This window comes from Podarcis tiliguerta, assembly GCF_965153285.1.
Source record: "Podarcis tiliguerta genome assembly, chromosome: 6".
In the NCBI taxonomy this organism is placed as follows: Eukaryota; Metazoa; Chordata; class Lepidosauria; order Squamata; family Lacertidae; genus Podarcis; species Podarcis tiliguerta.
In genome coordinates, this window is record NC_139539.1 from 72,520,371 (window position 1) to 72,535,006 (window position 14,636).

A 14,636-nucleotide genomic window follows, 5' to 3' on the forward strand; every position below is an offset into this window, starting at 1 on the left:
CCCCAGGTGCTTAAAGTGTGCAGATGCCCCCTGTCAGAAGAGCTGCCCAACTAATCTAGACATCAAGTCATTTATCACAAGTATTGCAAACAAGGTAAGAAGAAGAAAAAGAGGAAGAGGCTGGTTCACCAAGAAAATGAAAGCCAAAACCTGCCGTCGCGGCATTTCTTTTTGTATGATTGAATTACAGCCCTTATCTTTGTATGTAGCTTAATGAAATAATGTTTAGAAGCAGCTATTATAAAATTTAGCAGTCTTTTCTTAATTGCATAATTATTCTTGCTACTTTCCTGTGGAGATATTGTGCAATAAGTGTATAGCCAGTGTATGTGTTCAGTCTGCCTTTTCAAGTAATTATATATCTTTTTCTTTGCATAAAACTGTTGGCTTTGGATGGACCTTCTTAATTGATACTATTAATTATTTTTTAAAAAAACAACACACAAATAGGCAGTCTGTGGCATAAGATTCACTACAGAAGTTTACTAGGCTTCTGCAGCTTTATTTTATTTTATTTCTCTTAAGAAGATAATGTCTTGTCCTCAGAGAGCTCCGCTAATGTAAAATAAGCTAAATGGTTTGTGGAACCCACGCCAGAATGATGTGCTGGAGGAGGAGAGCCGCAATTTTTTTCTAGTTTCGTTTTTAGTTTACTTGAGAGAGATTTTTTTTTAAAAGCACCTTGAAGTGCAGGGCCTTTTATGAGGACAGTGGCAATGCAGTTTTTTTTTGTTTTTGTTTTGTTCCAAAAGATTCCTTCAACTAAAACTTTTTTTCTTGTTTAATGGCAAAACCTAGCTCTGAGAGTGCTAATAAGTAACAACTACTTCAGTTAATAGGATGGAATGGCACTAACAAAAGAAAACACTGAAAGGCACTCAGTTTCAGCCTTGACTGTGGTGTGTGTGTGTGTGTGTGTGTGTGTGTGTGTGTTCCAAATCAAAAACCAAACCTTCTGAACCTTTTCAGGCAAATACTTTGTGCTTTTGAATTTTACGGTGGGTCAGACTGGAACTGAGTATTGGGTTTCTGCACTCAGTCCTCTTCCCTTAATAATAATCAGTATTATTTGTCTAGCATTAGCTGTCTAGAGCAAGGGTTGTCAAACTGGTCCCTACCGCCCACTAGTGGGCGTTTCAGGATTCTAGGTGGGTGGTAGGGGGTTCTATGGCACAAGCTGAATCCACCTTCCATCGAGCACTGGTGGACAGTAAGGAAATTCTACCATCAAGAAAGATGCATTAGTGGGCAGTAGGTATAAAAAGGTTGACTATCCCTGGTCTAGAGGTCTAGATCTTCAGAAACCTTGAATCATTTTGTCTTTTCTCTAATAAGCATGTGCATTGGTGGTGAGTTTTTGCTGCCATTCTGGCAGCCTTGTAACTTCGTTGTTGTGTTTAGACGTTTAGTCGTGTCCGACTCTTCGTGACCCCATGGACCGAGCACGCCAGGCACTCCTGTCTTCCACTGCCTCCCGCAGTTTGGTCAAACTCATGCTGGTAGCTTCGAGAACACTGTCCAACCATCTCGTCCTCTGTCGTCCCCTTCTCCTTGTGTCCTCCATCTTTCCCAACATCAGGGTCTTTTCCAGGGAGTCTTCTCTTCTCATGAGGTAGCCAAAGTATTGGCGCCTCAGCTTCAGGATCTGTCCTTCCAGTGAGCACTCAGGGCTGATTTCCTTAAGAATGGATAGGTTTGATCTTCTTACAGTCCATGGGACTCTCACGTGTCTCCTCCAGCACCATAATTCAAAAGCATCAATTCTTAGAAAGGTCTAATATGGGACCACAATTAGTTCTCATGTCAGGAGGTGCCAAAGCCCAGTGGTATTAGCCCTCCATGTGGCTCATGCGCAGAGGTGCCAGCCGCTCCAGAGGATAGGGGACGTGCGCGATGCAATGTTGCATGATGTCCTGACATCAGAGACACGACGTCCTCTGAATATTGAGAGGGCCCAGCCCCTTCAAAAAATATATTAGGGGGCTCGAAACTGTCTCGGCCCCTAGGAGTCAGTGCCTGTGCTCATGTATGAATAGGACTTTTAAGTATGTGAATTCAGAGCGAATTTACATGTGAGCTATGATAAAGTTTATTGCTTCAGATTACGAGGGGGCTCTAAATACAACATTTTAAACTCAATTTCAAGTGTCACTCATTGGTTTAGAAAAGAAAGGAAGCAAGGGAAACACACTCTAAAGCAGACATTGAAACTCTCTTCACATATGCCAAGTAGGAAATCATAAGATATTTTTGTTTAAAGTATTTCATATGTATAAAAGAGTTTGCAAAAAATATATATGTTTCCATTTGATAGTTTTTAGTTGCATCTTGCCTAGATCCTGGCACATATGCAGATATACAAGTTAGTTATTTCTATTTTCGTAGTCCTTTCTTTTAGAATAATGCACATTTTCTTGTGTGTCTCTGTGTTCTGCTACGGGCCTCTTAAAATTGATGTAGTTTAGGGCCTCAGTATGGCTTAATTGAGCCCTGAATGCATTGTCCAAAGGTGTATATCAGAGACAGAGAAGGCAATACTCAGATTCCTGCTACATGCCATCTCTTCCTGTCCATGCTCTCTCACTAACCGGGAAGCTGTGTGACTCTCGGGTTTTCATTGAAGGAGCTTTCATTATTGCAAGTTCTTTGGACGGTGGAGTCTAGCAAATGCATTCTTTTGTCAGGTATTTAAGGGGCTTTATTGTATATTGTGTGTTTTGTTGGGAAACTACTGTAGCAATCATAAAAGGTCAGGGATTCTTGTTCTCTCAAGCCTGGGGCATTTTAGATATTTGCAGGTCTTGCACAATGTGGTCTCTTCTACATTTCATTGCCTGTAGACCTCAACTTGGCAAGAAAGGGGTTGGGGGGGCGCCTTTCTGGGTTGAGAGGGTAATTGAATTGCCAGGCGCAATGAGCCTTGAGCCTCCTTGAGGAAAAGGATGTCACTGGCTTTGGCGACACTGTGCTAGGTTTCCACATTTCTGCAAAGCCTAGGCCAGAACTTCCTTTCGTTACTTCTCATACAATGGGATTACACAGCCCTAATTTCCAAAGCATGCAGACTATTCTGCCAGGTCCTTTCTAGTCAAGATTCACCATAATGTGCAAACAGCCTATTTCTGTTGTGTTCGCTCAATAGGTGACAGACAACTTTGAGGTTCCCCGTACTGTGAATGCTTGTTTGGGAGAGGGAGGGAGAAGCAACAAGCATGCATTTTGTCACTACATAGCCTGCTACAGAAGATCAGACGTGTAAAGAAATGATTTTGCTGAGAAGCTTGAAGGTATCATAATTTATTCATGCTTTCACTGGAGACAAGCCGTGTTAAAAAGCAAATGTTTGCTCAGCGTAAGAGCGGAAGGAACCAAGTGAGAATATGGGTGCCGTGCTCTGGTTTACTTCCCAGGCATGTCAGTGGGGCCCATCCTTCATGTGCTGTAGCCCAGATATCCTGAGGTCAGTGGCATGCGGTCAATGGACTATGGGAACTAGGCTAGTACCCTAAAGGGTCCAAGAGCCCTGTTGCCACCTCTCTAAAGCCCACTCGGCTTTCGAAAGGAGGCAGCAGGGCTTTATAATAATTTAATAATAATAATTTATTATTCATACCCCGCCCATCTGGCTGGGTTTCCCCAGCCACTCTGGGCGGCTTCCAACTGAATATTAAAAACAATGCAGCATCAGACATTAAAAACTTCCCTAAACAGGGCCGCCTTCAGTTGTATTTTAAAAGTAAAATAGTTGTTTATTGCCTTGACATCTGCTAGGAGGGCATTCCACAGGGAGGGCAGGCACCACTACCGAGAAGACCCTCTGCCTGGTTCCCTGTAACCTCACTTCTCGCAGCAAGGGAACTGCCAGAAGGCCCTCGGCGCTGGACCTCAGTGTCTGGGCTGGATGATGACGCCTCCTTCCCAAAGCCCAGGAAGCTTCTGCCCGGCTTAGGGATGAGGTGCGATGCTCACATGTATGATGTCGGGACCCCGCTCAATCAGCCTTGCAAGATGGCACCTCTGGTCCTAACTGTTCTGCCACAAAATAATAATCATCATCATCATCACTGCACAGCACTGCCTGAGGGGTGTATCGTGTGTGAGAAAACCAAGTGGAGAGAGTGAGGAAGTGGAAAGGAAACAGAAAAGGCTGGGACAGGAAGTCAGGGAGATGTAATTGCCCCTGCGCTCACTGCCAGTTCCCTACAGCAGGCTGTGAGCCCACAGCAGAAGTCACTCGTCAGAAGGAAGCACCTTTTCCCACTTCCTTTGCCCCCTTAGATTGATTGATTGAGCTGTCTTAGGGATCCATTGGATCCCGAGTCAGACCCACTGCTGTTTCATTATACAGAGGCCGCGCTGGACCAGATTGTTGTTCCAGGTCCAGGCTGGTACAATGATTGGCCTGCCCTCTACTTTCTGTACCTGGCCAACAACAGTGGCCTAGGCACAGTTGCAGCTGAGGGATCCTTGCTCCGGTAGTCTTGTAATCTGGGGAACTGGGTTCACGTCTCCGCTCCTCCACATGCAGTTGCTGGGTGACCTTGGGCCAGTCACACTTCTCTGAAGTCTCTCAGCCCCACTCACCTCACAGAGTGTTTGTTGTGGGGGAGGAAGGGAAAGGAGAATGTTAGCCGCTTTGAGACTCCTTAAAAGGGAGTGAAAGGCGGGATATCAAATCCAAACTCTTCTTCTTCTTCTTCTGTGATTCTCATTGGTTTCAGTGCAGCTTATTGCATGGCGAGTTCCCGCCTCCCCCCTTTACCCAGTGGTAAATAACGACACAGAACACCATAAATAAGGTTAACGGGCTAAAATTGGCCACAACTTTATTGGTTACAGGTAAGAGCGGTATTGGCTTAGGCATTGGTCCTATCATTCTATCCGGCTTCAGCAAGGGTTAACACCAGCAGGGGGAGCCCTGCTGATGCACATCAACTAGGTAACTCCCCCAGGGTCACCGCTCGGGGGCTTTAGGCCCTGATCTCCATAGGCTTCGGATGAGGCAACGCTCCCGGGAATCCTTTACTGGATTACCCTTCAATATTAGGTGGAGGTGATGGTGCACCTCCCCCCCCAACTCATCTACATAACAATACCCCTACCAATGCCTAGCCACCAAAATCAGGGAAGTTGTGACAATTTGCTACGAGGTAGGCGAAAAACCAGATGGCCGGTGCCAATTTGCTGGCTCAGGGGATGATGCAGCATAAGGATTCCTCCAGATCGCGCGGGGCTGCAAACCAGCCATCGCGGGTGTGTTGGGGGCATGAGCCCGCAACACCATCTCCTCCAGTGGTCGGAAGTGGCTCTCTCAGATGAATGTGTATAGGAGTGCAGATTAAGTCTGCCTAACACCTGCACACCATCCTAAGACTTACAAACTGTGCAATTTGGGGCTGTAGCATTATACCCATCTTCTCCTCTCCTTTCCTCTTTATTTTTGCTTTTTTTGCTTTGTATCCAGCATAAAGAAGTCTTATGGATAACTTGAAAGCTTGCTCATTATTTTGCGTCGTTTCAGTTATTCCTAATAATAGGTATTACCCCTTTAATATTCTGATTGATCTAGTATTCTAACCTTTTCTCTTTCCAAATGTCTTATTCCTTCCCTTCCACTCCCCCCGCCCCCTCAAATTCATTCCCTTATTTACCTGCTTTCCATTCCTCTGGTCTACTGTTCCTGCTTTCACCAACTCTTTCATCCTCCATCTTTCTCCCCCCCCCCCTTCTTACTCCCTCTCTCCCTCTCCCTCAAATTATTTATTACTTCTGCTTTCTTCTCTCCTCTCTCCCCTTTTCCTCTGTTTTGTGTTTAATTCTTTCATTTAAGATTTAAAATGTAATGAAACACAGACGTTAGACGCAAGAGGGCCTGTTCTCAAAATGACAGCTCAAATTGTGCATGCAAATTGGAGACTGTGTGTGAAAGTCTGTACTCATTTGCACAAGCCATGCGCGCTCATGCATGCCATTTAAAACTGCTACATTTAATTTTAATAAGTGGGGCTTCAAGATAGTGTCTTTAATTTTCGATACAGGATAGATGTCACCTACATGCCACTGCAAATTGTTGCCAAAAATCATCTGCCAGAGTTCAGAAGCAAAATGATACAGGGGAATCATTAATACGAGAAACTGATTATTATTATTATTATTTTTAAAAAGGAAGCTAAAGCTGCTAGTATGCGCTGAGTTATAATTACATAGAAATCTGCATTTTAATTAACCTTTCTTGAAGGATTTCTGGGGTGCTGGGTTTTTGAAAGTTGAATTTTATTCAGTATTTTATGTGCATCTTGATATTTTTCCAGGTCGCTAAGTACAAAAGCATTCAGATGAAAAGTAAGGATGTTCTTGATGTATTTGAAACATTGACTTTTCTTAAGATATCTATCAGTACTTAATGTACTGAGATGGCTGACAGCTGGTTTCGGTTGCCATAGTGTAATTATGTAGAATAGACTGTCTCGATGACACCGTTTCGATGAAAGAATATCTTGCATTCTCGATGACAAAGACTAAAGTGACAGTATAAGCACCAACTTATGGGGTTCTTTTTCCGTTAGCGGTGTAAAACTACAGGGTTGTTTTGGTGACGCAAGTCAAATGGTGCGATGTAACGATCAATGGCAAAATAAGAGGGATATTGATACCCTGTCAAGGTTTGCATTTGTTCCACTCCCCCTCTTCCAATTTAGTCTGTAGTCTGCATTACTGGAATTTGAAAATAATAGTTTTTAAAACCTTACGACCGTTCAAAGCTCAGCGCTTTTCATTTCCGATTTAGAAAGCCATGACTTCTGGTTTAATGGGAGCTGGATAATGCAGTGGGTGGTTTCCAAATATCTTGTTGCACCAGTGCAAAGATTTCCGCTCCCTGTGTGCACCCTGCACCCTCCACCATTCTGTCACAGAGCGTTGGGGAAAACCCCAGGAGAGATTTAGCAGGAGGAGGAGAACTTTCCATTGCACAAGTGCAGTGGCGTAGCGTGGGTTGTCAGCACCCGGGGCAAGGCAAGTAATTTGCGCCCCCCCCCCGCTGCACTGTCCCTCCCCCAGATAGTCCCTCGCTCTCTCTCCGCACCGCACCGCACGCCTGGCACCCTCCCCTCCACAGTGGGCGGCGACCCGGCAGCTCGGATCGGATTCGCACAGCCAGCACTGCAGTGAGAGAGAGTGAGTGAGCCGGGTAGGGGCAGAGAGCTGCGAGTGCGAGCGCGCCCCCACAGATGTTGCGCCCGGTGCAGCCGGCCCCCCTGCACCCCCCACGCTACGCCACTGCACAAGTGTAAACCCTTGCGCTGAAGGAAGTGGTTAGTTGGTTAGGCCATAATATAATACAGTGGTACAGTGGTACCTCAGGTTACAGACACTTCAGGTTACAGACTCTGCTAACCCAGAAATAGTACCTTGGGTTAAGAACTTTGCTTCAGGATGAGAACAGAAATCGTGCTGTGGCAGCGGGAGGCCCCATTACCTAAAGTGGTACTTCAGGTTAAGAACAGTTTCAGGTTAAGAACAGACCTCCAGAACAAATTAAGTTCTTAACCCGAGGTACCACTGTACCTAGGTTTTCAAACTTAATCTGTTCCGGAAGTCTGTTCTAAAACCAAGGCGCTCTTTCCCATAGAAAGTAATTCAAAACGGATTAATTGGTTCCAGACTTTTAAAAACAACCCCTAAAACAGCAATTTAACATGAATTTTACTATCTCAAAAGACCATTGATTCATAAAATGAAAGCAATAATCAATGTACTCTACTATAAAAGAAATAAGACAGTATTGTCGATGATAAAAATATTTTTTCCCCTTACCTGCACTGATGATAGTCATTGTTTCAATGGGGGGCTTTTATCCATTTCCGCAGTCACACAATCAATCAATCAATCAATCAATCAGTAGCTGAACTGGGTTACACAGAGTCACAAAAACAAAGGAACCGAAAAAGCCTCAAAAACAAAAGCAGCAAACTTAATCCATTTCGGAAATCTGTTTGACTTCTGAACTGTTCGAAAACCAAGGCGCAGCTTCTGATTGGCACAGGTGCCCCGGAAACAATAGCTGACAACATTCACAAGAACACTTACTTCTGGGTTTTCGGTGTTTGGGAACCAAGGTGTTTGTGGACCAAGGCATTTGAGAACCAAGGTATGACTGTACCCACTTGCCTGGAAGTTAGCTCCATTAAACTGAGTGGCATTTACTTCTGAGTAGATGTGTAGAAGGAAGGGAGGGTTATATACAAGTAAGGCAGAGATAGTACTTATTTAAATCAATTGAATTTACTAACTTTCATCGCAGCCCACAGCATTGTTGCATACCACTCCAACCTCTGAGCAGTCAAGATTCCAAGGGTTCCGGGCAGGGGCACAGTGACTCCTATTGCAGCCTGGAGTAGGTGCATTTACGCACCGGAGCCTGCCACTTCTGCCCCTGGGTCAGGCCTGACCCAGCCATGGCTTCCCTCGATGTGGGAACCTGTTGTGGGGGCGCCTGGTTGCATCCACTCAAAAAAAGTGTGCCTGGGGTTATCCCCCCACCATGCTACGCCACTGGTTCCAGGCATTTATTCAGGGTTCAGTTTCCTTGGAATAAAGGACAGTGGGAACTGTGGTGTTTTTTATGATATACAGTTTATTTACACATATACACAACCTGAACCTACAGTGGAGGGGCTCACAGCATTAACACCCCCAGAAGGTCTTGTTTCTCTCTAATGCTGCTAATATTACTTGCTGATGAGCACAATGAAGAGTCAGTTGTTTTCTGCATGGTTGCAGCTTACATAGAAATTGCCCACATTTTGAAACTCTCTGATAGTGGCTCTTTTGAGAAATGATAAACCCATGTATGGGATGTGGACTTGTTGGGGGGAAATGACTCATGAATGAAGGATGTCAAGAAATTCGGCCAAACTTGATTACAGTAGTACCTTGGTTTACAAACCTAATCTGTTCCAGAAATCCATTCTGAAACCAAAGCGTTCTTAAACCAAGACATGCTTTCCCATAGCAGCGGGGGACTCAATTTACACTCAACAGGAAGCGGAACATGTTCTGCTTCCAAGGCAAAGTTCACAAACCAAAACACCTCATTCCGGGTCTGCAGCGTTCTTAATCCAAGTTGTTCATAAACTAAGCTGTTCTTAAACCAAGGTACCACTGTATTTCTATGCAGCATGGCAACTCCCCCCCCCCCCATGTGAAAAAAGTTGTGTTCTTATACTGTTACAACCTCTGCGACGTTCTGGACACACACTCTAGGAATAAAAAACAACAACCATTGAGATTGTGACTGTGTAAATGCTGCATACGGTGCAATATTTTGACTATGTAATCTCTCCTTTTGTTTGCTTATTCTTCATTCAATTTGTAACACTTAATAAAATTTCCTTAACTTTGAATTTATCATAATTAAACATTATGGAACTTTGGTAAATAAGAAACCCTCCACATTTGTGGCTTGGGGACCTTCTGTTAGCAACAAACAAAACACAAAACAGCCCCAGTTGAGTTCATGGAATCAGCTTCAGAGTTGCTTGGATCCTTACTTATAACCACTGGAGATATAATCATAATCCCGTATCAGGCACGACGTTGCGCTTCATGCTCCGTCATCCTGAATTTGTCAGGCCTCGCCGTATCAAACGCCAACTGTGATGTGAACCAGAAAGCTTCCCCTTGTGTTTTTTCAGGGGAGAATATGTACAATTTCGGAAGGCATTGTGCTAAGCAGCTGAACGCATAAACCTTTCAGACCTTGCTTTTCAATAGGGAAAGTTTTGGGGGTGGAGTGACTGGAATGGGGACATTAGGGAAGCTCTTAATTTTAGGGAAGCTTTTAATGTTTAACAGACCGCTGTATTTTAATATTTTGTTGGAAGCCGCCCAGAGTGGCTGGGGAAACCCAGCCAGATGGGTGGAATAAATAATAAATTATTATTATTTAGATTATTATTATTCGGGACTGAGTGTGTTCCCCTACACAGCTTGTGCCATCATGCATTTAGCTGAATGCCTGCATAAGTCTCCAGAGATTGCCTGTTGCTTCTGGTATCCTCTGTGGGGAACATTCTCTTTCTCCTCCCACAAAAAAGCTCTGTATATAGTTTGCAAGTATTCATTGGAGCCTTTGGATTGTTGTAGGATTTCAGTTTTAGGGAACTTTAATTTAGGTACTAAAAATTGATCTGGAAGCTCTTACACAACTTCCTTTCCGTTCTTTTTTCTATATTAGCATGGCTAATTCTATATATCCTAGTATAGCACTATGTACACAGCAATCCAAATCTAATCCAAATAATTTTATTGTACTAGCCACTGACCATGACAATAAATAGATCTACTAGAACTATTTTAACACAAGGCTAGCTGTCCGAATTCTACCATTTCAATTGGTCTCTATTTTAGATTTGCTCACTTCCTTGCAGCAGAACATGAACTTGGGTTATTATTACTTTAAAATTCCATCTGAAGATCGCAGGGCGATACTTTTTTGGTGCAGGTTTCAGTAAAAATCAGCAGGATTTATTTCCATGCCAAGGCTGTTTAGGATTTTGCTACCAGTTGCGAGCCATTAGTTCCATTCTGATTACGCAGAATGCAGACTTACAGTCACTGTGCATTTGAGAAAGTTACAATATCAGGAAGTTTCAGTGTGGAATATAAATAATGGATGCCAGAGTTGGAGGACAGTCTAAATGGTACGAGCATTTCCTGATAGAAAACACAATTTCTTCTGGTCTAACAGTATTGATCCTACATCTTTTAATAGGTTTTCTCTAGTAAAAACATTCTCATTTACATGCATATTATGTAATGCTTCCAAGTGATACATGTGAAGATCCACCTCTGTCTGCTACCAATTATTGATGTCTGTTTAAGGCTGGCTTCTGTTCTCTTGGTTACCAATGCAGTACTTATTGACATTTTGATAAAGGAAACCACAAAACATCCTATCCACTTAGATGCATGCCTTCCTGTGGAATTGCCCAGGAGAAGGCATTTTGTAAACAAAGCATGAGCAGGCATCTATTTAATTAAAAACATTTACAAAGCATTCTGGTTCCAAACCCATTTTTATTGATGAATAATGGTAAACGTCAGACTTCCCTGAATAATCATAATTCATTTTGGAACCTATCTTCCTGATGCAGCCATGGAGTCTTGCTTCCTTCTTCATGTTCAGTTAAATCTTATTAGTTGGAGATCACAGCATGCTTGGGAAAGGCTATAGTGTCTGCAGTAAATCATTTGGTTTCATTTGTGAGGAATGTGGCTTTGTTGTCTGGTCTGGCACAGAATGGGGAGCTCCAGTTTATTCAGCAGTAAAAATGAAACCCAATTCAAAGGGATTCAAGTTTGGGCGGTCTGTGAAAGTTTGTAAAATGCTGTAGTTGAAAAGCTTCCTTGGTGAATTTTGACTTGACTTGTAACATTGATAGAGACTGGCATGAGGGATGGGGCAGAAAACTGTTCAGTTTGAATTTTAATGTCAACCTACCTAATTCGTATTTCTCCAACCAACATGTAAACCGAAGCATGGCTATCAAAATTCACATCTCTCTGAATTTTGCAATGCAGTTCTCCAATCCAAAGTTGCACATGGGGAAATTGTGCGTTGAAATTCTTATATTCATTAAAATTACATACAAAATTGCATTGTATTTAGGGAAATCGCTTACATATAAATGCATATAAGTTGCAACCGAAATGCTTACAGATTTTTATTCAGGCTTTTTAATATATATATAAAAAGAAGTTTATGCACTGATGTGGAAATGGGATAAACCAAATACAAGACTGGAAAACTTAAAATCCGAAAGAAACTGAAATTGTCAGGTTTACCCATCCCTAACTGGTGTTGTGTCATAATATTTTTTTAAAATTAGTTAGAAGGGTTCATATCAAATCTTACCTCAACCATTAAGTCGCTGAGTAACCTTAATCATCTCTGTAGCAGGGGGATAATGATATGAAGTATGGGTGAAGAATACTGGTTGGCATATGGGGGGTGGGAAAACTCAGTTCAAAAATCGCTCCATGCCAAGCCAAGCCCTCATCTGAATGTTACATTGCCTCCTCGCTTGAATTTTGCAAATGTACCAAGTTCTGACATGAGAGAGGAGGGAAATGAACAACCTAAACTAAAGCTCGTTTCTAAGCTCCTCCTGAGTATATGTATAACACTGTGAATGCTGGGAAGTTCTTATTCCTTCTGGCTTTTTGATCATCAGGAGAAATTAGGAAAATATTATCCTGGACTGGATGTCTCGGAGCTTGGCGAAATGTCAGGAACAAACATTGTCAGACACAAACTTTAAACGATTATTTCCCCAAAAGGCTCAGAGACTCAGCCCATTCCATTCTATTCTACCTCTCCCAGAATGAAAGTTTAATGTATTTTTAATCAGGTTTTCTTGGTTTAGGCCCACAGGCCATAGACTCACCACCCCCTGAGTCATATAAATAATATTGTATGATGCTTGTATCCATCTGTGAAAGAGGCTGAGCGTGAGAGATGGGTGACACAAGACGGGGGGTGGGGGAGAAATAGATGTGTGACAGAGAATGGAATCATGGATGGAGTGGAATCATGGGAAGGTGAGGAATTCTTCCATAATTCATTGATTGGAGGGAGGAGTGTATGTGGTGTCATTTACCAGCCAAAGCATTGCTTACACACCTATTACATATTGGTGGCACTATTGTAATGCAGCACTTGGAGGAAGGTGGCAAATGGTGTTAATTCTAACACAGACTGAAGCATAAACAAACAAACAAAAATATTTCAAGCTACAGGAAGTTGATTTGCATGAAACCTCCTCAAGAACTTCTACTAATACTAACAGTTCAACCACTGATAAGGTGGGAAGGATTTCACCTCTTTTGTGCTTAACAAATGTTGCCTTACCTCTAAAATAGCCATTAGCAATGTACTCGAGATATGTCAGTGTAAGGGAAATGCTGGTTTTTTAACTGTTGGGCTGTCCCTTAGTGAGAAACACACTTGTTTGTAGTGGTTTAATACTCTTAGGGGTGTATAGAGAAGTTAAAATACAGTAGCCCCTCGCCCTGTCAAGGATGTGGGAACTTAGCCTACAGCTCCTTAGCCTTCTATATTTTTTAATTCTTCAACAAACTAAGATTTTTTAAAAAAACAAACAAACCCAGAACTCTCTATTTTTCTTAAGAAAAATGCCTACCATTTTATAACATACCTTTAAGAAATGTGCTGATTTAACAAGCAAGGTATGTGACTGACCCGCTTAAACATTTCACAAAAGCCATATCCTTGTGGCAATATCCAGTAGTCTCCGTTTTAGTGACCAAGTGTAAATGAGGCAAATGTCAAGCACCATTCTTTTCAGGCAGCCTATGTGCTAACACTTAAGCGGCTTGTGAAATCTGTGCTAGAAGGGGTTAGATGATTGTCCAGCTTCCATTTACCTCATTTCAGAAAGTCCATGCAAGTGTGTAGATATTTGCCCGTAGCAATTCAATGGAAGCGTAGGGTCATCGGCAGGTTTATCACCAGCTATTAGCAATGACAACTAAATGGGATCCCCATGTTCAGATATGAAACCTTTGATTGCCAGATGCTGGGAGTAAACAGGAGAAGGCTGTCACTGTAACACCAAGCTTGTAGGCTTCCCAGGGCATCTCTCTTGCCTGCTATCAGCAACCGAATTTTGGACTATATTACTTTTGGCCTAGTCCCACAAGGCAATCTTTACTCACAGTGTGCTCTAAATAGAGAGCAGAGTGGAAGCAATCTGAGGCAGACCAAAGGTGACCATCATTGTAGAGAAGGCTAGAAATGCCGACAAGCCACTCATAGGGAATGGGGAGGGGAGAAGGCTAAAAACTTAAAATCTAGGGTCATGTTCCCTTAAACACTAGTGCAGAATTTCTTCCCAAGGGCAACCAGATCCTGAAAGAGATAGACTTTCCATAGACTTTCAAAGAAGGTGGACTATAAGGGCCTAATCACTTCTTCTGCATGCCAACTACGAGGCTTGGGTAGATGGTCGTGGAGAAAATCCCTGCTTGAGACCCTGTAGAGCATTCAGACATGAGGATTATTGTGCTAGTTTTCCTGATTCTAACGCCAGTTTTTCTATCCTGGATTCTAACAATCCTTTGACACTGCATTGCTGGTTGAGTTATGGAACTGGTGCTTTTGGATCGCTTATATGCCATGTCATGCTAAATTTTACACAGCAGGGAAGAACTGTATGCTGGAATACCACCTGAAGTTTTATTGCATGAATTTACAATGCAAAACTCCAGTGATTTTCTTGGTTAACAGGGTTGCAAACAGATTTGTTCCTGCAAACAAATAACATGGAAATGAGCGCTAAGCTGTGTCATGTGACAGGTCACATAAAATGTGGAAATTGTGAAGACAGAATACAGTGCTGTCCAAAGGCAGCCTGAGTTACACTGGCCTAGCTAGATTAATACTCTCAGTATAAGGCAAGGGTAGGCAACATGATATGCTTGGGATGTTGTGGACTACAGTTCCCACCATCCCTTGCCATTTGGTCATGCTGCCTGGGGCTGATGGGAGTTGGAGTCCACAACATCTGGAGGACACTGTGTTGGCTTTCTAACATATTTGCGTTCAGTGTTTT

At 42.8% G+C, this 14,636-nt stretch overlaps 1 protein-coding gene across 5 annotated transcripts in view; it reads left to right on the forward strand.

Moving 5' to 3' along the window:
* DPYD (dihydropyrimidine dehydrogenase) overlaps positions 1-14,636 on the forward strand; it is a 498,994-nt gene that overhangs the window by 132,414 nt on the left and 351,944 nt on the right. For all 5 annotated transcript variants that reach the window (XR_014512316.1, XM_083444838.1, XM_083444836.1 and 2 more), the window contains exon 4: positions 7-94. Coding sequence is in view for 4 of the 5 variants with exons in the window: in XM_083444838.1 (XP_083300964.1) it covers positions 7-94 (88 nt within the window). In the remaining variant the exon portion in view is untranslated. The remainder of the gene's footprint in view (positions 1-6; positions 95-14,636) is intronic.